The sequence below is a fragment of the Fistularia commersonii genome, chromosome 20 (assembly GCF_037954325.1).
Source record: "Fistularia commersonii isolate RoL2024-O1a breed Wild chromosome 20, RoL_Fcom_v1.0, whole genome shotgun sequence".
In the NCBI taxonomy this organism is placed as follows: domain Eukaryota; kingdom Metazoa; phylum Chordata; class Actinopteri; order Syngnathiformes; family Fistulariidae; genus Fistularia; species Fistularia commersonii.
Window position 1 is genome coordinate 5,195,009 of NC_141303.1, and position 26,245 is coordinate 5,221,253.

General features: G+C 41.7%; 1 protein-coding gene across 1 annotated transcript; it reads right to left on the minus strand.

Moving 5' to 3' along the window:
* Positions 1 to 606: 606 nt before the first annotated feature.
* Positions 607 to 26,129, minus strand: LOC147222678 (estrogen-related receptor gamma-like). Its single transcript, XM_086167248.1, has 8 exons — positions 25,742 to 26,129; positions 20,857 to 21,102; positions 19,995 to 20,152; positions 18,636 to 18,752; positions 9,741 to 9,851; positions 7,225 to 7,407; positions 2,616 to 2,885; positions 607 to 2,123 (listed from the first exon to the last, which is right to left on the minus strand). The coding sequence occupies exons 1-8, from the start codon at positions 25,795 to 25,797 to the stop codon at positions 1,879 to 1,881; spliced, it is 1,386 nt and encodes a 461-aa protein (XP_086023374.1). The 5' UTR covers positions 25,798 to 26,129; the 3' UTR covers positions 607 to 1,878.
* Between the last annotated feature and the right edge of the window lie 116 nt (positions 26,130 to 26,245).

The window sequence follows — 26,245 nt, forward strand, 5'->3', positions numbered from 1 at the left end:
AGTGATGAGTCAGGTGATTCTTCATCCATCGGCGATGGGCATCTGATGACCGGCGCACCCCGGAGCCGCAGTAAGACTTCATCACATTATGGCTGTTAATTATAAAAGCCCATCCAACTGGGCTCCGATGGCCTAAATATGCCATAAGGGGGGTCGGCACAAGGCGATGACAACCCTTTGTCAGGCCGGACGGTGAAAGGCCGCGCTCGCTCGCCCGCTCCCGGTCACCCTCCTTCGCGAGGATTTTGTCTTCGCCGAGAAAGACAACACCCAGATGTTATCGGCTTTGCATTGAGAGGATCATCTTTATTGCCCAAAATTCCACCTGAGAATTAAATAGCACGGCACAGCTCTTCCAAGCAAAGCTTATTTGCATTTTAAACATCTCTGTTGGCATAAGACATAACATATATACAGCAAAACACAGAGTACATTTAAACTGTCGTGATGCTGCCAAATCTGATCATCCTGTCACACGAATATGCATTAAGTATGCATATAATACCTTATTTGTTATTGTTAAGGTGGTTATCAAGGAGCAAAACTGACATTTCCGGCGAAACCAATCCCTTCATTTAATGTGTGTGCAGATAAGAGAAATTTTCCGATGTAATAGTTTATTATTTGACACACGAAACACACTGACAGATTAACAGAGGGCCATCACCGGTTTCCCAAAACGTTATGGCTAAAAGGAAAAGTAGTGCACAAATTTTCATCCTACACATAGACTTCTACCATAGAAAGGACATTAAGGCCCCCCTACTCCAGATTATATATATAAGGGCAGCCACTTTACATATTTAAAGTTATATCTATGGGTCTACACAAAATTACAATATTATGATCTTCAAGTATGAATCCCATTTATGTTGTCTTGCCTTCCATGATATGGTGTCAGTGCCGTAAGAAGCGGAGAAGCTAGTAAAAAAATTATCTTACAATATTTAAAAATCGTTTTGTTTTTTTTCTTTTTCGAAAACTATGATCTTTCGCTGTTTCGATCTACTGTTCATTAATAATGCCACGATAGTAAATAAAAAAAAAAAAAACCCAAACAGCAAATCAACAGTCACTTTTTAAATAAATATCACTTTGCTGTATTACAGTTGCCGTTCTATCCCTGAAATTTTCTACTGAAACAAGGAGGCCGCTATTGTTACTTTTACATGATTATTTTTCCCTTATGTATGAATGCTTCTCGAGAAGTGAATAGATAGATTTTTGCGCTACACAACAGAGCGGGGATGCAGTTTTAGGTGAGTGTATTACAGGCCACATTATATTATGGTGGCGTTTGCTGGTACTTTAAGTATTGAGTCTTTACTCTTTGGCAAGACCTACCTCTTAGGATATTTTCCCTCTCTATATAAAAAGATAAATAAAATGAAACCATAAAAGGCTCTCTAAATGCACTAGAATGCATATTAACAGGCTTCAAGATGGATAAAATAATCCATGAGGATCTTCAAGTATCAGATGTTTTTTTTTTGTTTTTTTTTTGACAAAAGAAGCTCTAATTTTGGCATTTAACTGCAAGTGTCTCTAGAAGGCGATCCTTCTGCTTTTTATGCTGTCTGGTAATCCCACTTTTACACATCGAGACGAAGGTCTTGATATATAAGGCTTTTACATATCAAGACTCTAAATGCAAATTTGACCGCACTTCTGTTTAATCCCAGACCGGAAGTCGCGATGGGTGTGTTTCGAAACATGTTCTGACTGCATTAGAAATTCAAAACTTTATTGTCAAAGGTGAGCTGAAATTGGACAAATACGTGGTGTCGAACCCCACCATTACCCGTTATCCTTCACTTCCCGTCATCCTAACCGCCGCGCCCGCAGTGTAAGGATGACCGTAATGGCTGTCTGTTAATGTCAGGCTTTAGCCTCCAGCAGTTCGAGGAACAGTTTGTGCATCGGCACTCGGCCGTCCTGTTTGATGCTGCAGAAGTGCTGAACGGCACGAGCGGCCGTCTGGCGGAGGAGCGGGAGGGTCATGATCAGTTTGCCGGCTCGTCGAGGGTCCTCTGCGTGGCGGGTGGCCTCGTAGTCCTGTAAGGCCCCGTGAAGGACGTCCTGGAGTCTCTGAACCGCCTCCGAGTCCTCTATATGCATGGAGTCTAAACGTAAAGACGGAAACCCGGGGATTAACACGGGAGCTCATTTCATCTTTTCAAGTTTAAATCTGAGCCAAGTCCCGGATCTGAAACCGCAAGTTTTTGATTCATTCTTTAAAAATAGTCATGTATTGGCTAATCAATAGAAATCATAGTGTTTTATGCTTTATAAATGGCGCTTTATTAGCCTTGCTTTCCACTTAAACATTATACGGCCTAATCATTTTTAATGCATCGGCGTGATGGGTTGGTGCATCTCCCTGCTCGTAGGGCTTGAGTCCAAAGTAAGTCAGAAGTCATCGGTATGAAGGCCAAAGACCAAACCATTAAAAATCCCTCAAGCTGAATCTGAAGTAAGTGAATTTGCAATACGTTAAATCTTCTTTTTAAAGCCGTGCAACTGAATTCTGAGGAAACAGGTGCAGCGTAACAAGAAAGTTCGGTCTTTGTATTGTGGGAAAAAAAAACAAACAAAAAAAACCATCCAAACTCTACCTGAGTTAGCCAGAGCGATGGCTTTGAGCACCACGAACTCCTCCTTCTCCAGACCCATGGCTTTGTATTTCTTCACCAGCTGCAGGATGGCGTTGTTGAGGTCCAGCAGCCCCGCCAGCTTCGACTGCTCCTCGTCCATGACGTAGTCCTCGGCGTACACCAGCTTGTCCTCCAGAGCCAGTGAGCGGAAGACCACGCGCAGGATCAAGATCTCCATCCAGCCGCTCTGCAGAAGGCTCATCTGGTCGGCCAGCGAGAGAGAAGGGAAGCCTAGGAAATACAGGAAGGGATTAAAAATTAGAGACGCTTTAGTGTTGGAGGAGGCTAATATTAAAGCAAAACCGTCAGCGCTGTAAACCTTGAGATTATCTTACTTTGTGCGCAATAGTTTTTTGAGTTTTGCTCGTTTTCTTGTGAGTATTAATAGAATAGTCTGGATTACCTAAAATAGCAGTGCTGGCAAATCAAACTCCTTTTTCAAACTGACAAAATACATGCGGTATGTTTTTAGTGTTTTTCACATTGTGTTTTCTTTTTTTTTCCTCACATGGGGATTTGTTATGTATCACACTTCTTTTGTCTAAATTCCTGATATACAAAGATAATGCGTGCCCCCCCATTAAAGCTCCGGCATTTATTATCTGATAAATAAAATGGATGACGAAGGCCTAGTTTTTTTTTTTTTTTTTTTTTTTTCAATAACCGCACATATTTTAATTAATTTGTGTCTTGCGCTGTGCTGGCAATGTTTTTCAATGACTTGCTTCTACAGCATTCTGAACTGATGAGACAAAAATGAGCCACATTTCACGTTCTTTACTTCCACAGCACAGCAACGATTGCCACAAACGGCACTCTGCAGATAAATTGATATCTGTCCACTGTTGAGCTCTAGGTGTATTAAATCCAATTAATCACGATGTCGTTGTTGCACCGGCCGTACACTAATACACGATGCCGACTTTTAACGGTGAATTATGATCCGAAAGACGTTAAACGCGAGGGGGGGGGGAAAAATGCGGCCTTTTTTTTTTTTTTTTTTTTTGCAGCGGAGTGATTTTTCACAAAAAGGCAGGTGACGCGGCGAAGGACACGGGAAAGGACAGAGGGAGTGAATCGGGCTCTGAATTTAATTACGACCGTAAGACACACCCACTCTGATTCCGAATTATATGCCACGAGAGTATGATTAAAACCGCTCGCCACCCCGGCATAAACCTGCGTACATACTCTCACGCGCGGTTAGTGTAATTAAACAGATGATTTTAAAGAGCGGGGGGAGGGGCGGGCGGTGTTTGTATTTTTGACACCATCGGCGATCGTTATCGGGATCCGCTGCTTTTTACCATCACCAGAGGGACATCGGCGGCGCCCGTTTCCCCACTATCACTCCCTGATTGATTGGAAACGCTGCCTGTGCACAATTTCATTGGCCGATCGGGATCAGTATTCTGGCAATGGACCATCGATCACGGCCGGAGGTGCGTGTGAGCGCGTGATGAAATCTCAGGCAACGTATTGATGGACTTGAAAGACAAATACAAGTTATCTTTCAATAAAGAGAAAAGACCACACTTTTATATGGACTAATGATTTTTTTTTTCCTCCCCCCGGCGAAGACCACCGAGGGCAAGAAGGAACGTCGGCGGGAAGGGCGAATTATCTCGACCGTGTCGGATGTATCATATCAACAATAAAACTCACACTGCGGTCAGTGTCTCTTACACACACACACACACAAACACAGCTGACAGCCAACTTGCAGAAACTCAAAAAGGCCATAAGCAAAGAGGCAGTTGGTCTTTAGCCAGCTCATCTGCCTGTCTGGCCCTCAGACTTCAGACCACATCACTGTCAATGTCCCTGATAAGAACAGACACAGAGAGGGGTGGGAGGGCGGAAGGGGGCGCAGGCAGGACAGTAGCCCCATCACACTCACCTCCCCCTGGGCAAAGAACTCAGATGGCCCAGACCACTAAGCCACGACTCTGGTTCTCGCAGCAATGAGGGCCATGCAGCCTGTCACTCATCCCAAAATGATGTGACATGGCTATTATGCTGCTAGAAGGGGGCCAGTCTTTTGTTTTTAATATCCATTTTCTCTTTGCTTCTTCTCCAGCATTTGTTGTTGTTGTTGTTGTTGAAGGAGACGTTTTCTTTAATTTTTTCATAAGCTGATTTTTTTTTAAATAATATTCATATACCCTTTGGAAATCTCCTGAGTTAGGATGTGATGTTTTAAGCTATATATTTAACCGTAATCCCGCGCTTACGTTTTATTTGTAGCATTTTGACGACACGACGGAAATTAAACCGCCCTCTCTTAGTATGGAAATCAACTCAAAGGGATCCAAAATGACATTTTTAACGTATTAAAAGTCGAGAAAACAAGCTGGAAGCCCACTCGTGAACATTGGCGACATACCAAAGAGATGCATGCAAATATATAAATTACATTTTTCGCCATCATCAACGGTTGTGTCAGGCTGAAGATTAGCAGGAGACCACGTTAGCGGTTGGGACTATTTTAAATGCGACATGGAAACTAAAGCTGAGGGCCCTCTGAGCCACAGCGGAGCTCACAGGTAAAGGTTACTGTCACCATCTACCGCGCTGATGATGGATGGAGCTGCAGTGATGCTGCCCAGAGTTTTACATATCTTGAGATATGCAAGGCGGTCCTTTCTTTTAAGAGTCTGATGTCACTTTACTGAAAGAACTCACCTGCTGCGGCTTTTGTATGAAATACATCATTTAAATGAATGTCTTTATCTCAAATGTCATTTTTGCCTTCGACATTTTCCCCGGGTGATGATTTTTTTTTTTTTTTTTTTTCTAAATTCCATTTAATACGTTCATTGCAAATCTTTTAAAAACATTTCAGAGGAATTTTCCCGACAGTTTAATTAAAATTGGCTTCCTGCCCTCCCCCTCCCCGCTGGCTCTCTGTCTACCCTCAGGTGGGAATCCGCTGCGTGTTTGGCTGCAAACCCTCCACTGGCAAAGGGCTACAAATACACCCATCATTTGGACGCCATCTGTCTTGTACACTGACAGTAAAGAGCCGACAACGAGAGAGAGAGACAGACAGCGGCGGCCCGGGGGGTGGGAATGCACGTCTTCCTTTTTCCAACAGAACAATGAAAATGCTGATGAAGATCACAAAACACCAGCGCACATTCAAATGACTGCTTAAAGTCCACTTTGGATCGGTGGGACCGCATATACACACATGAAAAAGCAAGCACACACACACACAGACACACACGTAACTGTGCTTTGTTTGTATTGTAAGCATTTCAGAGACGCGACATCAACAAAAACCCAGGTGTTTCCCTGATGATGTTTTGGGTGTGTATAGCCGTAGCTGATAAAACCCTCAGACTTCTGTTAGACGGAAGAGGAATAGAAATCAAAAGAAAGCCAGATGACTGATAATGGTCTTGCGATTAATGATTTCTTTGTAGTTTATGGTCACGTTTCTATTTCTTGCTTTTATAATTCACCAGGCTGTTCGATTCTTTTAAAATCAAACGATCGTTTTGACATCTAACCATTCAAAACGTGCGTTTCTTTGTTGCTAAAATATCTTTCATTTGTTCATCAGATGTATTATTAATGATGCCTTTTCTTCATCTTTGATCACTTATTTACACATGTTGGTGTTGTAGTGCTGATAGACAGGTAGTGATGATTCTTTTACTTCACCGTCAGCTGTTAGCCTTAATTGTAGTTGTCAGTTTGACTGAAAATAAAGACATGTTGTGAGTCTTTTTTCTTTCTAGCTTCTTTCTTTTTTTCTTTATACATGTGTGGAGGGATATGTATTCAAAAAAAACACGTCACGGTTTTCCAAATGTTCACTTTCCCGTCTATTTACATTTTCTGATTTCTAACTCATATTGGATGAGAACCCAATATAAAATTATCACTGTGCAAAATGGGAATGTGTCACTATTTCTTGCTATTTTAGAGACAGAAACATGAAATGCTTAAAAAAAAGCAGTTTTTGAATCATTTAATCAATTCAGTTCCCGTCAGGTACACATTTCTCGGCGCGGTTGTTTGGAAAACATGATAAAACATGATTATTTTTCCCAATATGCCTGCAAAGTCAAGTAATAGTTAATGTTAGCCCGCCTCTTAGCAACACGCATGTTTACAGTTATCCACATATATCAGCATACCAGTGTTTTAATCCCGCCAAGGTGCCAGAATGCGTCTCCTTCCCACAACCTCATCCCACAAAGAGACACATCTCTTCTGCTATTCCTGTGTCGGAGTGTGAAGCTAAGTCTGCTGTCAGCGTCAGGAGGATTTCCATAATTCAGGCAGCCCAGAGAGACATCTCAGGAAATGAATTAAAACTTCCAGGTGGCCGCCGGTCATCTGGCTCGTATATAAGGAACACGCGCCGAACACCAAGGGCATGGCAGCCACACAGATGCAGCAGCTGACTGACAGATAACACAATGGCATGCCAACTTCCTCCTCTAGAAAGCGAGCAAGTGTCTTGGCAACCGCGAGTCACAACAATCCCTCCTCTGATCTGATTATAGACTTAATGTTGGATGAGTTTGCGCGGCGGAGTTTTGCGACCGGCTCGTACCTGGGATGTGTTTGGCCCATCCGATGTTGACCACCAGCTCTCTGTCGGCCAGGTCGCACAGAGTGGTCAGAGCCTTGATGTCGCTTTCGGGCACGGTGGGGTCCGGCATGGCAAAGATGCCCTCTGGCTCGGCGACCAGGAGCAAGGACACCACTTTGTTTTCCACCGCACCACCTACAGAAACTGAATGCCATAGAGACAACATGTCAGTATGTGAATAATAAGAAATATATGAACTCTGATGTGCAGGACTGTCTCAGAAAATTAGAATATTGTGATAAAGTTCTTTATCTTCTGTAATGCAATTACAAAAACAAAAATGTCAAACATTCTGGATTCATAAGAAATCAAATGAAATATCGCAAGCCTTTTATTATTTTAAGAATAAGAATAAGAATAAGAATAAGAATAAGAATAAGAATAAGAATAAGAATAAGAATAAGAATAAGAATAAGAATAAGAATAAGAATAAGAATAAGAATAAGAATAAGAATAAGAATAAGAATAAGAACAACTTTATTTATCCCGAAGGAAATTGTTGTGCCACAGTTTAAAGTAAAACTAAACAATATTAAATAATAGTAGGAAATTGTATAAACAGTAAAACAAAGTAAAAAAATAATAATAATAATATTGCTGTTTATGGCTTACATCTTAAGAAAACTTAAAAATCCAATCTCAAAATATTAGAATATTATGAAAAAGTCATTTTTGTTTTTGTAATTGCATTACAGAAGATAAAGAACTTTATGATAATAATGATAACAATAATAATAATAATAATGATAATAATAACAATAACAATAATAATAATAATAATGATAATAATAATAATAATAATAATAATAATAATAATAATAATAATAATAAAACATAGGTTTTCTATAGCGCTTTTCATGATACTCAAAGACGCTTCACAAGTGAGAGACAAATGAAACAGTACAAACACACAGTTATTGGGAAAGGCTGAGTGGGGGTAAGGGGAGACTATAATACATGTAAATATAAAGGGGGAAAACACAAGATTAGGAGGGAGAAAAATGTAAGTGATTTGGTAGAACTGGGATAGAAGTCTCAGGTGTTGTACGTGGTTTGGAAAAGATTTTATCAAAATATTCTAATTTTCTGAGACAGTCCTGTAGGTTTTGTCTCGAGCTGATTTTTTTCTGCCTTCTCCTGGAGATGCTTGCCAATTTTATTTAACGTTGGCAATTTATTTCCAATTATTACGATGAATTACTTTATTTGAAAAATTCTATCTGACACGGACATGCTTATTTACATAATAACTTACTTTTTATAACAATATTACCAGTTATTTATATACACTGTTTAAAGATTTACTCAATAATATGGTTAAGACAATTAGGAAATGGACACTTATGAAAACTCAGGGAAAAAAGATAAAGCTATGTTACAAAGAAAAAAAAAACATAACATAATGTAGATGAATCCAGGGGAAACACAGTTACAGACGTTAAAACTTGTAGTTTTTGACAATTGTTTTTCTAAACTTTTAACAATTTGAACGAGTGAGGTTGTAAAATCCTAATGACCGCAGGAAAGTCTTTCCAAGTTTATTATTTACCCTTGGAGAAACAAGAATGTAATTTATTCAAACTCATGTTTCAGAGCAAAGTGAAAACAAGTGATGTTCATTCCTTTCCCAGCAAACACAGACACACTCGCATGACAGGTTCGTCGTGCACGAACACGAACACGGGTACACCCTCCGCCCCAAACTGGATTCCAACTGGATCAACATTTGGGGAAAAAAAAATTGCATTCAACATTTTGAATTAAACCCATTAACCTAGAGTGCTTTGAAAAGACTTTCAACTCTGAATAAAAACATTTCAACCCCCCCTGGCGTAATTCAAAAAATGCATTGCATTATGTAATGAAAGCTGGCTAAAGGCTGGTTATCCTTGAACAAGATGAATTGTGGCAGTCGGGAGATACATGGTCGCTTCAGAAAGCAATAAGTCCATTACAGCCACTTAAAGCTTCTCACTTCCCAAATTATGTTAGAACTGATCGAGAACCCCTCATTCGTCAATCGTGACAGAAAGATGATTAATTACTCTGACGGACCGCAGATAGCACGATTTGTTGGTTTGAAATCTCGGACACAATACAAATAAAATCAAAGCCTAAAATGTCTGCCTTAAAATGTAATCCATCAGCATCGGCGGGTGGTTTTATGAAGTAATGTTATTTCCTGCTTCATTTGGGATCTTCAAGTCAACCTTTTTCCGGGTTAGGGGTTCAGAAAAAGCTCTTATTTAATAACGCTTCTGTTGCAGTCTGATATATGAAATGCTGTCTTTTCCAATGTGCATGCATGCATTAGAAATGATTTAAACAATCAGACACGTAAAAAGATGGAAAACTAATGTGACGATGCAAATACGATGATCATAGGGGCCAAATGGGACGCGTGTGACCTTGAAAATTATTAAAAAGGACTTAAATGCATGTAATTTAAAGCTGCGAAACAAGTATTTTATACTTACATGTTTTTTTCTGGGGCAAGGCATTCTGCGGATGTAGGTACGGGCTGTTTTCGGCATCTATTCTCCTCTTGTATTTCTGTCTGCCACCTCGAACCCGGTCCAGACGTACACCTGCAGAAACACACGCAACATAAATCAATACTCATATTTTGACAATTTTTAGGTAGTTCTTTGCAGCCTTAATGTAATAAGAATAAGAATAAGAATAAGAATAAGAATAAGAATAAGAATAAGAATAAGAATAAGAATAAGAATAAGAATAAGAATAAGAATAAGAATAAGAATAAGAATAAGAATAAGAATAAGAATAAGAATAAGACCATTTTTATTTATCCCTAAGAAAATTGTTGTGCCAGAGTTTCAAGTAAAACATAACAATAATAGATAATACCATGAGGGAGAATAAGAAATACAAATAAAAATATTGAAAAATGTAAAATATTGTAAAATATATAATGTAAAATGTATTGAATTTTTTTTTTTTTTTAGAAATATTTTCCCATTATGTGTACTTCAGTTAAATCAATTTACTGAAGAAATGTAATTCTGGTTTGCAGAAAGTTTAAATATTCATCACAGTTTAAAGTTGATAAAATCACTCTATACAATCCCAGTCAGATTCTGTGCGTACTGTCACCATTTGATTTTTAACGTTTGCGCTTGATTTCACAGAGAAAATTTGGCGTTACCGTGCAAACACGGGCATTTCACAGTGAGGGTATTTGCAAAAGGTTTCGTGTTTCTGGCCGGGATCAGTCGGTGAGCAGGATGTTGCCCGCTCGGTCTCATCAAGCTCGGTCACATGCTCAGAAGATTCCAAGGAGACTGACCGGGACATCTCTAATGCTGGCAAAGCAACGTGCATCCTGTAACATGACTCTCTCAGAGGCGCCGACAACTGCTCATCTTAACAAGCACTTTGTCAAAGTTATCACAATGGCAATGGGGATTTTAGGCGTGCATGTGTGCATGTGTGTGTGTGTGTGTGTGTGTGGACTCAATCATAGCAGCGCAGTCAGAGTGTACATCTCCACAGAAAAATGCACACGTCTATATAACCGAGTGTAAATGTGACTCGTGAGGCCTTAGGTAGTGGTGTTGTATTTCCTGAAGGGCTCTATAACGCTTGCACCTGAAAGACGGCGTCCGGGTGTATTATTTGTCCTTCTGACGCCTCTCAGTGACACTCCGTCCCTCGGAGGGAATCACCTGCATTTATTCTTTCCGAGTATTTAAAGAAATCCAGCAAAATTCCATGCGAAACAAGATGTTTTGATTGGATTTGAAGCATTGTAGATGCTGATAGTCCTATCATCCAGAAGAGCCGCTATCTCTCAATAATTCTACAGAAGAGGTCGAACTTTGTGTCTTTATCAGTAAGTGAATTGTTGCGTGAAGATATTTTTTTGTTATTGCTTTAGTACATTCGTGGAAAACCATTTTCCTGACGGATGAGTTAAGAAGATAGACGGAGACGAGTTCGCCGGTCGATCACAGGGCGACGTCGATTAAAATCAGAACGACATGCTGGTGCCGGTGTTGTTTTTGTTTTTTTACACGCTGCTTTTATTTCCAGGTGTGATTCAATATTTTGCTGTATCTGATGCTGTTTTGAAAGACAAGCTTTTGTATTTCCTGATTTGTTCTTATTGGTTGTTATGCTGCATTGTCCCACCAATTCCATTTATAGTAGCTTTACCTTTACTAAGCCAATAAGCCAATCATAAAACTTGTTGTTGACATGCCTTTTCAGGGGTATCTTTTTATGATCACAAGATGGCCACCACAATTAAAGAAGATTAAATGATCGTAATAATTACGTTACTGGATTCTGAATTTCATTGGAATATCCTGTATGTAGGTGCAAAGTCACATTATTCATTACTTTGGGGTTTTTTGTTCCACTGTTATTTTCTATCCAGAATTGTCGTTATAGCTCATCTTCCTTTGCTCAGATTGTTTTAGCAACCATCTTACTGCCTCTAAAGCACCATTAAATTACACTCATTGTTACTGCCTTCGGGGAATCTGACACACATCAGGCAATTTTTGTTTAATAGTATCAACATCTATCTCGTCCCTATTATCGTCTTTCATTATCATTACGGTTGCCGTTATTGTCGTGTTACTGCTTTTCATTTTTGGAGTCTTCAGGTTTAATTTTGAATCTAAATCTCAATCTAATCATTAGTCAACGTGATCATGCATCACACCGCCACCAAATATCCCGGTGAGTGACGTGAATTCCTTCACATTCTAACAGGTCCCTTGGACCAGACTTGCTCTTAAATAAAGATTTGACTTCTACCAACCTGATAAATCCTTTTTTTTAAAAAAAAGGAGTTTTTACCAATCCCTGTGCAGCTGAGTTTTTCTGACATTTGTATTTGCTTTTCCGACTGGTTTGAAGTGGGTCAGGCAGGCTCAGGTATAACTGACATGCATCCGCACACCAATTAATTGGGCAACGTCAAAATTAGATGACAGATGTGAGTTTGTTTGCCGTGTTGTCAGGCTGCTGACAATCAAGTCCGATCAGACCTCAGCCATCAGGCTTGTTGACAGACCAACATTTGTCTCCAGAATCAACCGACATGTCAGTGTTTTTGACATGAGGGTAGTCAGAAATGAGATGGCAAGAAAAAGTCCATGTTTTTGGGAAATGGGATCACGGGGGGGGGAGGAGGAGGAGTCCGGCGAATACTGGACTTTCTCGTCATCGACCCCGTGTGTCCGATGGCTTGAACACAAACCACAACAGATCCGGTTTTAAGGGGGGACGGGCTGTAGCCGATCCCGACCGTCATTGGACGAGAGGCGGGGTTCACCCTGAGCCGGTCGCCAGAGACGACGACCATTCTCTCTTTCTTTCAAACATTTGGGCAATTTAGGATCACCTTACGCTAGGGGTGAGCAAACTTTTTGGCTCAGGGACCGCATTGACTTTTAAAATTCGACAGACGGGCCGGGTCAGCACGAGATACGATACATATGAAAAAATTCTAAAAAAACGCATTTTTCTCCAATACACATCGGACTCATCCGATATTTGTCTGAACGTTGTCTGACATTTGCTTTGAAAATAAAAGCAGCTCGGTTTTGAAGGCTCTGACATTTGTTTGCGTTTCATGAACAAACCGTTTTTTTCCCTCGTCGCTTCACATCCTGCTCATTCATGTGTGTCGGTATGTCCACAGTTAATGCTAAATCACAAAGCTAATCTGCGTCTTTCAGCTCTGGAAAATTGTCAAGTGTTCTCAAGTAACTCCGAAAATGAAATAATCACCTGTTTGAGCTCCCGCATTCATTGGTCCAATCATTCAACCATTAACATCAAGTATGAATTCTGTATCGATTTTTGGCGGGCCGGATTAAAAAGAGCAACGGGCCAGATGTTGCACGCGGGCCGTGGTTTGCCGACCCTTCCTTACGCCCATCTGCTGCTACGCAAACACTGATGCTATGTCAAACAGCCGCCTTGCACTTGAGTCATTTTAATAATTGTCAATATGTATTACTATTTTTTGTACTTACCATCTGTCTTTTTTAATTTCAAAAGTGTAATTTGGTGTGTATATATGTGCTGTTAAAGTTTGTCATAGTTTGTCTCTTTGAATTGGCGTTGTGTGTGCAAAAATTCCCAACTGTTTTCTTATGCTGAGTACATGATAATAAAATATGTAGAATTGTCAACATGCTGACATCTGCATAGAAGGCCCCCCTGCCGGAATGGCACAAGGTACCTTATTGCATCGAGGCGGAAAGCCGGCCCACTGCGCCACGGGACGGCCCCCGTTTTAACATGATTGCCATGAAGTTTTGATATCTAGACTGTGGCTTCTTCAGAAACACAAAGGGGTCCTTCATTATTAACCCTTGAACACAAACGTTAAATATAACATGTAACACCATCACTAACGTTGGGTCTATTTTACCCGATACAATATCTTGGATAAAATACGGTTTTCACCAATTTATTGATGGGCCGATGGGAGGAGGGAAACAAATATACAATTAATAACATAAGTGAACAGCCTGAAACTACTGAAGAACCCATAAAACTCAGACAATGGGAACACAATGAAAATAACATGACAAGAATTGTGTGGGTGAAAATCACCCGACGTTTATGTTCTAGCTTAAAATGATTTCTGACTAAATTTTCCAAATTTTTCTTTTTTCATTTTTAAATGAAGCCTGATGTCACGGGAGGCGGAGGCGTGCCGTTCGCCGACGGCGATGTAGCTTTATCTCGCATCGGGCGTCATCCATAAGTAACGTGTCAAGTCACTGACGATATTCAGAAACATTGGCGATCTCTAACAAATCTTAAATAGCTTTCAAAATACAAAATTCTTTCCAAACTCTTATTCCCGGCTTAATTGTCCAAAGTTGATCAAGTTGAGAAGCCGAGGAGCGTATTTAAGGGAAAATTGGTTCGGTAGGCGACGTCCCCCCTGATCCACTGATGATGTCAAAGAGGGTAAAGCGTGGTTTAACCCCAGATCCTGGCAGGTGCCACAGCGAGGTGTGCGTTGCCATTAAGTCCGGCACAAACTTTTGGCGAACACCGGATTAAATCAAACCGTGTTGGCGGTTCAATATGTAGAAAATGTGAGCGCTTGTGTATTTGTGTGTGTTTATATCTGCCAGTTCACTTAAACATACACATCAGAGCTAAGTGTAACTCTTCACGGCGGAATGTGCTGACAACCAAATGGCCAAGAATAGCCCGGGCGGATAACAAAACAGAAACATCTCCCCGCTCCACTGCACAGTTCGATAAACACCGACTACTCAAACATTGATCTATTTTTTACAACTTTCATCACCCTACCTTCGTTTGAAGATGCCCGGATCTTCTCACGAGGGGCTTTTACAAGTATCCGAAATGAACTTGGAGGGGGTGAGACTCATGGATGTCCATTGTCTGATCTAGAGTAACCCCCACCTCCCTGTCACACACACACACACACACACACACACATCCATTACGCCGGCCACCACCCGCATGTATTCACTATAAACAATCCCACGCTTCCCAGATTTTGTGACAAACGTACACATGGCCGCCTGCAAAGCAACCACTCGGAAAAAAAAAGCACACTCTGTCCCTCCGTTCTGTGCTTCTTTTTTTTTTCTCAGAATGGTGGTCAATGATGCATCACGATGCGAAGGATGAACGGCGAGAGGTCGTCCTTTAATTATAAAAAGAAACATTTTTCCCCACGTTTCTGTTTTCAATACGAGGGCGGTGAACACCTTTTTTTTTTTTTGCCTCGCGTAGCTTTTCTTCACTCACTCAGTAGATGACAGATAAGCTCGCACAGTCGTGTATTTACTCAATAATGTCTCGCTTTTGAAACCTGCATCCAGCAGGAGAGGCTGGAGAAACTCCACCCGGTTCCGTTGTATATAAAAAAAAAAAACTTTCCATGGTGCAATTTTTACGAGTCACCGCAATTAAGATGAAAAAAGCAAAAGTAATAAAAAAAAAAAATTGTTTCATTAATGTTACTATTTTTTTTTTTTTTTAATGTTATATATTTTTTACTAATTTATTTGGAGGTAAATGTCACACATGGGAGGCTAAGTGATCTTAATCAGGTGAAAACGGCGAGGAGAGTAGTATAGCTGCAAGGGAAACATAAATGCTTAAAATGTTTTTTTTAAAAGAAAAAAACACAATATCCCGCTATTTCAGTTTACTGTATTTTTTCAAGTGAGAAACGCTTTGTGTACACATACGTTATACTACCGGCAGAGGTGAGCACTAAACAGGGCTTAATCAAATCCTGGCCGGGCTCTATATGTCTTTTAGCCGTGTATTTAATACGACTCTGAGTCTCCCCATTAAAACTCACAGCTCCTCTGTCTCGGCCTTTACTGCGCCCTCTCCAGGGAGAGGGGTATTACGAGACACGATGAAGCGCGTTACGAGGGCGCTTATGACTGGAGTTACGAGGGGCAGTTCGCATTTCACGGAGGTCCAGGAATCCCACAAGGCATCTGGAGGAATTTACGAGGGGGGCGAGCGAAAGAAAAGGGGACGGCGAGAGAGGGTGGTAAGAGGTGGACCGGGATGCTGTTGATGCCCCTACCCTATTAAAAGAAGCTAATTTAGAAAAAGGGCAGCCACACACACACACACACACACACACACAGAAACACACACGCGCACACACACGTTCATAAATGTCAGTGCAGACTGATGTGTTTAAACAAACCCATATACTGTACACTGGCTGATATGCGTGTTAAGATGCTGTAATTCTTCGTATCCATAACTCACTCACATATTTGTGAAACGCACACAACGGCCGTACACAAACGCGGTCCCCCGCTCGAAGGTGTGGTTGCGTTGTTGCACTTTATGGAAACTTGAATTTTATAGTTCTGTCCATCATTTCTATCGGTTATGATAACACCCTGCGTAATTGGCGAGATTCGGGGGAACATAGTTGCCGGGCTATTGCGCGAGGGCCGGAAAAATAAACGCTCACGCAATCAAATTTTACTGTTCACTTTCATTTTCTCTTCCAAATAAGACACCTGAGGCTTTGACCGTCTCACCGGTGTTTATAACCGTATTATTCTGTAGGAAAAATCAGTGATTTGATTTACAGTGACAGTACGGAGTGGAAAACCACAGGGCGTAAATCTTTGAAGGTTTGCACCGAATCGGGACCAAAACGAGTGATTTAAAAATGGGTCCGCTCCTCTTTGTCAATTATATTTCAGCATATAATAATGTTTCCACAAAAACCTCTGAAGGAAAAACACCTCGATGTGAGCGTCAGTAATAAAAACTACCCATAAATGCCATTCAGTGCTGAAAAAAAAAAACTGTCTCTCATATAATTCAAGATGATCGAGTCGCTCCATCCTTTTTAACCGAGCGTTCCCTCCTATCTGACACTCATACAAGGATCTGGATCTCGACTCAGTTTCATCAAATCTGGTCGGATATCTCACATTGTGCTCAATAGTGACGTTCGACTCAATGATGTTGGACACCAGACGGACAACATTTTTTTCATTAGTTAAAAAAAACAAAAAAAAAAAACACGTCTAGACAAAATTCCGAGGTTATTTCTAAAAAGAAATCACCTTTAAAAGCAATATATGAATCAGCTTATATTTTTACTGATCCGTACAATTTAGCCCTCTCATTGGTTTTAATTCAAATATTGGATTATAACATGAATATTAAGATCCTCCAGCAAATTTTTTTGAACATGACATTGATATCTGGTTTAGCAGAATGTTAGTTACTGTTGAAATGATGTTTATTCTAATGTTGTACGGTAGTTATCGACTATCTATCGACATTGGAATTTTAGTGTCGCCAGTATGGGATCCAGAACCATCAGATTGTTTCTACGGGTTGACAAAATGCGGCAGCCTTCTCTGTTTCAGTGTTTAGTGTGTCCCTTTGTATGTACACTAAACCTCCTTTGTGTGTTTGTTCTGATGGTTTAACATACTTAACACACCTCGCTTTATAAATCAACAGGGAAAACACAAACATTCGTACTTGAATCGTCCTAAATCCCGCTGTATTTGTTTTTTTTTTTTTCTTTTGTCCGTGTATTACTCTAGTAATTTCCTTGCTCACGCTTAAAAAGACACAAACGTGATTTGATTTAAATCCACACATGCGGTTACAACAGCAACAACGCACACACATAACACAAATTTACAGGTGTTAACTTCACTCTGGAGTTAATATCAACCGTTGGCTCTGCACAGCATGTAACAAGTGGCCGGTACAGTAGGAGGCCGCTAATGTTTTCCTTTTTGAGTCACTTCTAAATCTGGACAACAATATGTCACCAGACAGGCACACAGTCGTTGTGGACCAAAGAGCACCTGACCGCTGCCGCCGCCGCCACACGCTGTGGAATGTGCACATGTCACCATACTCTCCCTACAGTTTTTTTTTTTTTTTTTTTTTTTTTTTTTTTGGAGGGGTAAGGGGGGTTAAACTCGTGGTGCATTATTGCACGGGGGAAAAAAAAAATAATCGTGGATACTAGCATGGTAACACAATCGATATTTTTGTGAGGAATGTAGCTTTAGGTGGTTGCACTGTTCTAAGTCTGCTGTGTGATTGAGATCCAATGATGATTTCAGACGCCTTACAGTCCAAACGCTGGGTTTACCGTGCCCATAATCGATAAAATTCTCTTTCCGGTATTCGAAAAGGCCTTTTCTTAAACTTCCAGCAATCATTCTCAGATTTACTTGCTGGCCGCTGCAGTATTAGAAACTACCCCCCCCCCCCCCCCTCACACACACACACACACACACACACACACACACACACCGGCATCCAGTAGCTATTTTGGAGCAGGAGTGGCGAAGCAGACAGGCACGTTTGAATATTTAGTCAGCATCTCCTCCCTCTCAAAGAGAGGAGCATTGTTCAGTTTGCGTTTACCCCACGTATACTGACCCCACACACACACACACACACACACACACACACACACACACACACACACACACACACACACACTTCACAGCTTGCACGCAGGGGCTGAACTTTAACTGTCAGACATCTAGAGTTTCACAACTGAAGTGCATACCATCAACATTTTGTCGGGCAAGACATTAATAGACTAAGCTGGTAATGGTCGCGTGTCAGTAAGAAAGATCTCGGTATTGTTTCAGAGAACGCTTGACAAAGACACCGCGGTTAGACTTTCATCTCCCTTCATATCCTGCGTGCTTTATCTCAGTTTCATCCCAACAGATGAGGTTTGAACTCCCTCCGACTCCCCCGCCGAATACTGAATAACTCAATCCGATGAAAAAGGAATTGAACGTTTCGGCTGAAATTCTGTAAGTGACTTTTTTTTTTTTTTTTTTTTTTCAAAAAATAAAACTCACCTTCTCGCAACATGCCAACAGCCAGACATTTCACAAATCGACAGGCCTGGCAGGACTTCCTCCTCCGCTTGGTGATTTCACATTCATTGGACGCCGGGCAGCTGTACTCAATGTTACCTGAAGGGTAACAAGAAAGATAAACAGCAATAATTCACAATTATCGCTTGTCACCTCTTAATTAAATTATATCATATATTTATTGCATATATCGGGACATTCCAGAGATGTGCTGCTTCACATTTTATGAAATTGAAGGTCTTGTGACAAAAAGCAAAACAGAAAGATAAATCACAGCAGCTATGACAGAGGTACTCTTAGTGTATCTTAGCATACGTTAAGATCAGAATGCGGACGACACATTTTGATTTGTCACTAAAATCGACCAAGAACGAAATAATATCAATATCCTAAATCAAAAAGTAGGATTTAGACATCCAGATATTAATAGCACAACCTGGTTGAAACCAAATGTCCGTGTCCTTGAACGAATGGCCGTACCGTAGAAACGTACCAATAACATTTCTCTCTTCACGAAAAAAGCACTCGAAATGCTTTCTCTCTAGAATATATTAAGGTTAAAAAAAAAAAGTGACGCATCCGGGAGTTGGTCTCACGCACCATTGCCGCAGTTATTAACATAAAAAAAAAGAAAAAGAAAGATCCCAAACATATATTTGACATTGGTTTCTCGCAGTACATTCAGATCCCAGTAAGCCCTCGGTGAGTGACTGCCATGGCGGCAAGACGTGCACGCCAAGCCTGGAGTTCAGCCAGTTCCCGATGCTCTCAGCTGCCACCCTCGATCAGAAACAGGAAGTGTCTGCTGAGCTGCGCGTCGGACGGAACGACCGCTCATCCCCTTTTGCCCTTTGAACTCATCCGCTGTGAGTTTTAGCGGCCTAAACACGTCGCGGCCTGCCAGGTCCTTCGCATGGGGCTGCACGCAGACGGAGAAACACGACAATCCCTTTAAAACGCCCTCATGGCATCCCTTCGATTCCAACTCGGCTTTCAGGGAACCGAACGTATTAACGCATTCGGTGTGTTATCTGAGGTGTTTAAGCCAAAACTCAAACGTGTTGATTATATACACACCGGGCTGCAAGTTTATATGGCTATCAGCTGTTTGCAAACAGGTCTTTATTTAAAGCCTTTCTGCTGTTTGAGAGGTGGAAGCTGAAAGCTAACTGATCTGGGCTTGTTTATCCCTAAACAAACCGGGGGAGTTTGACAGCGTCTCACCGTGTTGCTCATAAAACAGGTTTATACGATGCAGGAATCGGCTAGAAGCAACAAAATGCTGTTACTATGTATGGGGAATGTTTGTGTGCACAAGTGCGAGTCGGGCTTCTTTCTTACCCTGGATTGTTCTCTTGAAAAAGGCCTTGCAGGCCTCACAGGAGGCGACACCGTAGTGGTAACCAGACGCCACGTCACCGCACACCAGACACAGCCGCTTGGCCACCGAGCCCAGGATGAATTCACACTTGACTTGGGCTTCTTCCTCTCCAAATCTCCTAAAGAAGAAAGATGGAGATCGTTATAGAAAAATGCAAGCCGGGATATGAAAACCGATTAGCATAGAAGTTCAGGTGAACCTTTTTTTTTTTAGTCTACAAAACTCTCCCGGAGTTTTAGAGGAAAACGCATTGGCGCTTTGATCCGGTGAATGAAGGCGAATTGTGACCAATTTCTAACACAATAAAATCTACTCATGAAAACCTAGAATACTTCCATTGCGCTTGTCTGATGAAATCCAAATGTCTGAAAGCGCCGAAATGTGAAGTGGACTTCGCGAGGATATAATTTACACCACGTTTCGAGCCAAAAAAAAAAAAAAAAAAAAACCACAAAAAAATTCTACCGTGGCAGTTTGGCTTGACATACACGTTCAAACATATGGCAAGATGTTTTTGCAATTGGGGAATGAGCCAGCTTCCATATTGATGTCGCTTAAGTTTAAGAGCTACAGTGGAATTTTCCGCCGTACCGGTGTCTACGACATCTTTTCGTGCAAACTTCACCTCAAATCTTTGGGAGACGTTGAAGAACCGTACGGTTTGTGGTCCCAGTTTAATTCAGTAAACGGTTATTTTCAAGGAAACTCCAGTTTTCTGCTCTATAAAACACCCACGCTCTCTCAAAATGATGACAATTCAACTGTACTATCACGGCGAGGTGCACCGGGCGTACAGGAACGAGAGACGATGACCAAACCGACCTGTTGTTTCCCCCGTTGTTGACCAGGCCCGCTGCGTGCCCGTAGATATCCGGTGAGTCCAGTCCGTTGCTGTGACCGTTGCCCTTCGTCAGGAGCCCATAGCTGGAGTTGGTGTCCGAGGAAGAGCTTCCGGGACTGGGCTGGGCCGGGCTGACGTCGCCCTGGGAGCTGGGGCTGGACGGCTCACGCTTTATGGAGGAGGGACAGGTGGGGTCCAGGCCCCTCACTGACATCCTGCCCAGATGTCTAGAGCAGAAATCAGGAGGACACTGAATATATATGTTCGCACCTTGCTTTGAATACATATTCATGGCGGCGCCGTGAGTCACCTTGGTAATGTTATTAATATTAATGACCGGTGGCATTTAAGTCTCTGAGCTGTGATTAGTTTTATTAAAGCGGGCATCAGTTACACGAATAGAAACCACGAGTAAGTCTCCGTGCCTTTATATGCAGTTGTGAATAATCGGAGGTCCAAAAACTTGCAAGGATAACATAGTCCCCGCTGGATTTACGTCCCTGCAGTCGTGCATCCATGCATCCCCGTCTACGGAAAGCAGCCATTTGTGATTTCCCACTCATGCAAATCTACCGTCCATTACACTGCTTTGTTTTGTAAGGATGGGGTTGCCCAAGCAAACATAGGGAAATAACTGACCCAGAAAAAAAGGCCGTATCTTCATCGCCACAATGTTCAACCGAAATAGTTTTATCCATTTTTTCCTTCTCTATATTATATATTTTTTGGTCAGGCCAATTAATATTAATACATTACGTTTTTTAAGGAAAAATATCCTCTTAGAACTGCCTATACTACTGTTGTCATCAAATTGACAGAGAAAACATGTATGTGAATTGAGAATAAATGTAAATAAATAAATAAATAAATAAATAAATCTCAATATTGTTTAGAGACAAAAATGAAATTGTCTTTACACAGGTAATTCTGAAAGGGGAAGACGACTGGCCTGGCAGGAATGAGATCTGCAGTCACCCATACACACACAAACACATTTTGAATACACTCTCATTGTGGCGTCAGGCATCCGTGTGCGAATGTAAAAATAAAAGTCACAGACCGGTTTCAGATTTATACGATCATGTTCGAGCTCCCTCGCGTCCACATTCACCGACACAAAGACACACAATCGCACAAAAGGCACTGTTACAGAAACATTTTAGAGCATGTGTCTTCATAAACACCCCGACACATACTTGCGTGCAACGGCTTGTCGCCAGGCCAACTTTTAAATAAACCTTCTGCTGTCTCTTTCTGTCACACGCGACATTTTGAACACACATACACACCGTGCACACAATCGTCTCTAATCCCGGTCTAGTAAGTCTGTTTCCTGCCATGTAAATCAGTGTCTTCTCAGCCTCAAGTCATTTGGTTGCCAAAAGTGACTGGCTGCGTTTAACCACCGCCTGAATAAACCATGGCCACGCGCAATTGATCCCTCTACCAACCCACTAACAGATATGCACATATGTCCGGTATAGCTTTAGTATATTTTTTTTAAGCTTATCATATTCTACAAGAGACTTTTGTGGACTTGTGTCAAAGTGGGGAAAAGCCAGCTTTGTTTGGGTTCCACTATCTGGGTCTCTCTGATGTAGCTTCAAACTGCCTTAATTTCTCCAATTGTGTTGCAAATCTCTTTTCGCAGTTAAAACGGTGCATTTGGGTCACTTTTCAGGGGGTCAAGGGGTGTTTATAAAGAAAAAAAATAGAAGAACTTTGTTCGATTGAATGATTAATTTAGTGATTACGTTCGCTTTTCAAACGAGGGAGGGGCCTTGAGCGGAACCGGATTTGGGACCGGGGATCCGTTTGCTTTGACTAACTCTGTATCCGAGATCTAACACATTCTGATGTGATGAAATGTGAAAAGCCAGACACAAACACTGGAAGGAAAACATTCATTTTCAGTTACAACGGTGGAAAAATCTTCGGCTATATCACAATTACAAATGACATATCTGGCTGCAGACCCTCTGCCCGACCTCCAGCTCGTCGGGAATAAAATGTTGGGTAAAAACCCCTGGGATGAAGTTTAGGTTATCTCCAAATGGTCGGTTGGGACAACCAAATCCCAATCAGCGTTCTTTTTTTTTTTTATTTACTGGGCCACTGACCTCCAGTCAGAGAATATACCAGCATTTCCTGGTATATGCATTAGATTTGATTTGAAATCATCCGGAACTGTCTCGTAAAAATAGGCCGAATCTAGTTCCCAACATCTCATAATACGGCCCAATTTTTAACGGGCCTTTTCTCGGCCAACCGAAGACCGAGATGGACTTACAAGATTTGGCTTCATAATTAACATTTATTGATTTTCTTGCGCTCGGCTGGAAGCTTCAACCCACCAACTTCATTCCACCTACTTTCATCACTTACCTTGCAATCCACTTTAAGCCAATAAAAACAGAACCGTGAAGACGTTTTAAAATGACTCACTGGTAACCCGGCTGGCTATCCATCACCGGCGTCCATATTGCTTTGTCAAGGCCTTGACAGCTACGCGGAGAGATATAACCCCCTATTATAATGCACCGCGTGAAGGAACGAAGAGGCTGTTTGTTGGCGCGTTGTTTTTTTTTTTTTTTTTTTGCGTTCTTAATGAAATGGCGTGAGAGTGGAGCAATCAGACGTGGTGTGATTTTCACTTTGGCTTTCACTTTGGCAGATTAATATACATTTTCTACATAAAAGCCCATCAAAAAGGTGGTCAGGGTGGAGGGATAAATCAGGGCGGCTGTGCGCGCCAGCGGACATTGAGAGTTATCATACCTAAGTCCTTTTGTGCGGCAGTATCCAAAACAAGTCTAATTGCACCTCGGCAACAAAGGCTTAAAATGCAGCGTGAAACGACTGAGACGGAAAGTAAAAGGGAGGCAGTGGGAAACTAGAAGGGAGGCAGACAGAGAGAGGGAGTGTGAAACAGTCGGGAAGGGACGGACAGAAAGGGGCAGTCCGCCGGCTCATTAACCTGCGGGTGAGAGAAGGAAACACTCACTTTCAAATGAGTGCAGTCATAATGCAGACAATGACCCTCCGGATGAAGGGGGGGGGGGGGGAGAAAAACAGGAAAGAGATTTTGGGGACGAAAAGAAGACTAAAAAGTTGGGGTGGAGGGGGCAGTTTTAAAGAAAAATGGTGGAAACATAAATTGATGAAGATGAAGTAATAAACCCCCCCCTTTTTTTTCTTTTTTTTTTTAGCTTAAAGTTTCTTCTTTCTGTTTTTTTCCTGTTTGTCTTTGTTTCTCATTGGTTCCCACTCACTTCCAAAAGACGTTTTTTTCAGCAAGAGGTCAATCTTTTTTAGGGCAAAAATATCAATTATTCATTATCATTCTAGATAAATTTGTATTCCATTTATTATTAAAATAATCACATAAATGCTTATTTGCTATCTTGAAACTGTTAGTGAGAAGCACGGTTCTCTTATTTTGAAAATAATGACAGTCATTGTAATTGTAGCACTGGAAAGATGCAGGTTTTGCTGGATAAACACAACCAATTTTCCAAACGGGCATCCCAGGTATTCCAGGACATGGGAGAAATCTTTTTCTCTGCTTCTTTCTTTCTTTTCTAATTTAACTAATGAGCCAGTAGGAGATGAGCAGGGATCAGTGGCACCCCTAGGCAGCCATAAGAGCCTTAGTCAGGCTTTGGATGAAGCTGTTAACTGGGAGATGAGGTGCCTGCAGGCCGGAGCTGAGACATGCAGTGAGCATGGATGGCGTGCAGTACTGGAGGGGTTATCCGTGGCCATCGCCGCCTTTTCTCCCATTCTTTATCCCATTGCCGTGTCACCGGAAATCAGCTAACCTGTACATCATCCCGATATCTTCTATTATTTTCTTTTTTTTTTTTTTCCCCTCCCGTGAGTCTTCACGTCCATCTTCTTCTCTCAGAAGCAGGATGATTTGCGATCCTGACGTACAGTTATACATACAGCTCACTGTTTGTAAAATCTTTGATTGTGAAACACGCACACAATAAAAACAAGAGAGAGACATTTCCAGCAGCTTCTGTTAACCCCTTCTGTTTTTGTTTTTTTTTCCCCCCATACCAGGCGGGTCTCCTCCAAACTGGTTTTATGCATCACTATCAACAAACAAACATGCTGAGCTGTGAGCGGAGTGAGCGAGCCGCCCCATTATCTGCCGCCGAACTTAAAGGGATACTTTAATACCTCCTTAAATATCCTTTTATTGTGCATCGGGAAGTCCGTGCTGCCGGGGGATTGAACGAACGACTGCCGCGGCTCTTTCAAATGAAAGTATTGCGATAGTTGAAACAAGCCGACGTATGAAAATCGTCAATGTATTTGTGTATCCGAGCTCGATCGATAACCTTTCGTGGTAACCGAGACACGAATGATGATAAACTTGTGCATCGGGTGAATGGATGCATCACCTTTAACCGATTTCAACGCCAGAACAGTAGCAGTGATGCAAAATTTGATAAGTTCGAGACATTTGCACGAGCGTTTTCAATTTCATGCTGCTTTATTCGACCGCTCGCGCCCACTTTTTATCTTAAAAAAGAAGTTGAGACGTTCTATGAAAGGGTCACAATAAAGGTCAAATAAAACAACCAATTCTAACCCAGTAATTCTATTATAAATCTGTGTTGATAAACTACCTTACAATACTTTCACATGTATCTCTTGATGAAAAAGACAATCTATAATAAATCACGCTCAGAAAACTAGCACTTTTTTTTCCCCCCGTTGACGATAAAAATCTCTTCAAGAATTTTCGGAATCCGAGAATTTGAGTCGGTATTTTTAGACCGCAGCAATTGCCGCCAAATATGTATCTCACACACGAGCAAATTCACACTTCACCTCCAGCGGGCTGGTACTTACTCTGTGTCAGAGTGATAGGTGAAGCACTCTGGGAGGTAGAGGTCGACTAGATCCATGTGCGCCCTGCCACCATGCTCTGCGCGGGAGGCCGATGTGTCCTGGGGCGTGCGGTCCTGCCTGTCTCACCTTTCCCTGATATAAATCTCTTTTCTCTACAGCACTGTGTCTTTCACTGCACTGTTTGCCTCCTTTCTCAAATCCTGTGCTCCATCTATTGCCCTTCCCTGTGTTGCATCACACCCAGAGCTCCTATCATTGTCCCGCCGTTTGTCTTCCTGTCACTCACACTTCTCGCCAACAGCCCCGGGGCCACTGGCTCCCTCTTTGAAGTCCTGAGTGTTGTGACCGGTCGCTTGTATGACAAGGATCTCCCTGCAAAGACGCCCTCATGAAAGTCCTGCCAGAACCATTTGAATAGCCCTCCCCCTCGATGCAGAGCCGGCACCGGATTGGCTCTGAGCTCAGCCAATCGGTGGAGGGTATTTCTCCGGGGCAGGTGGATTT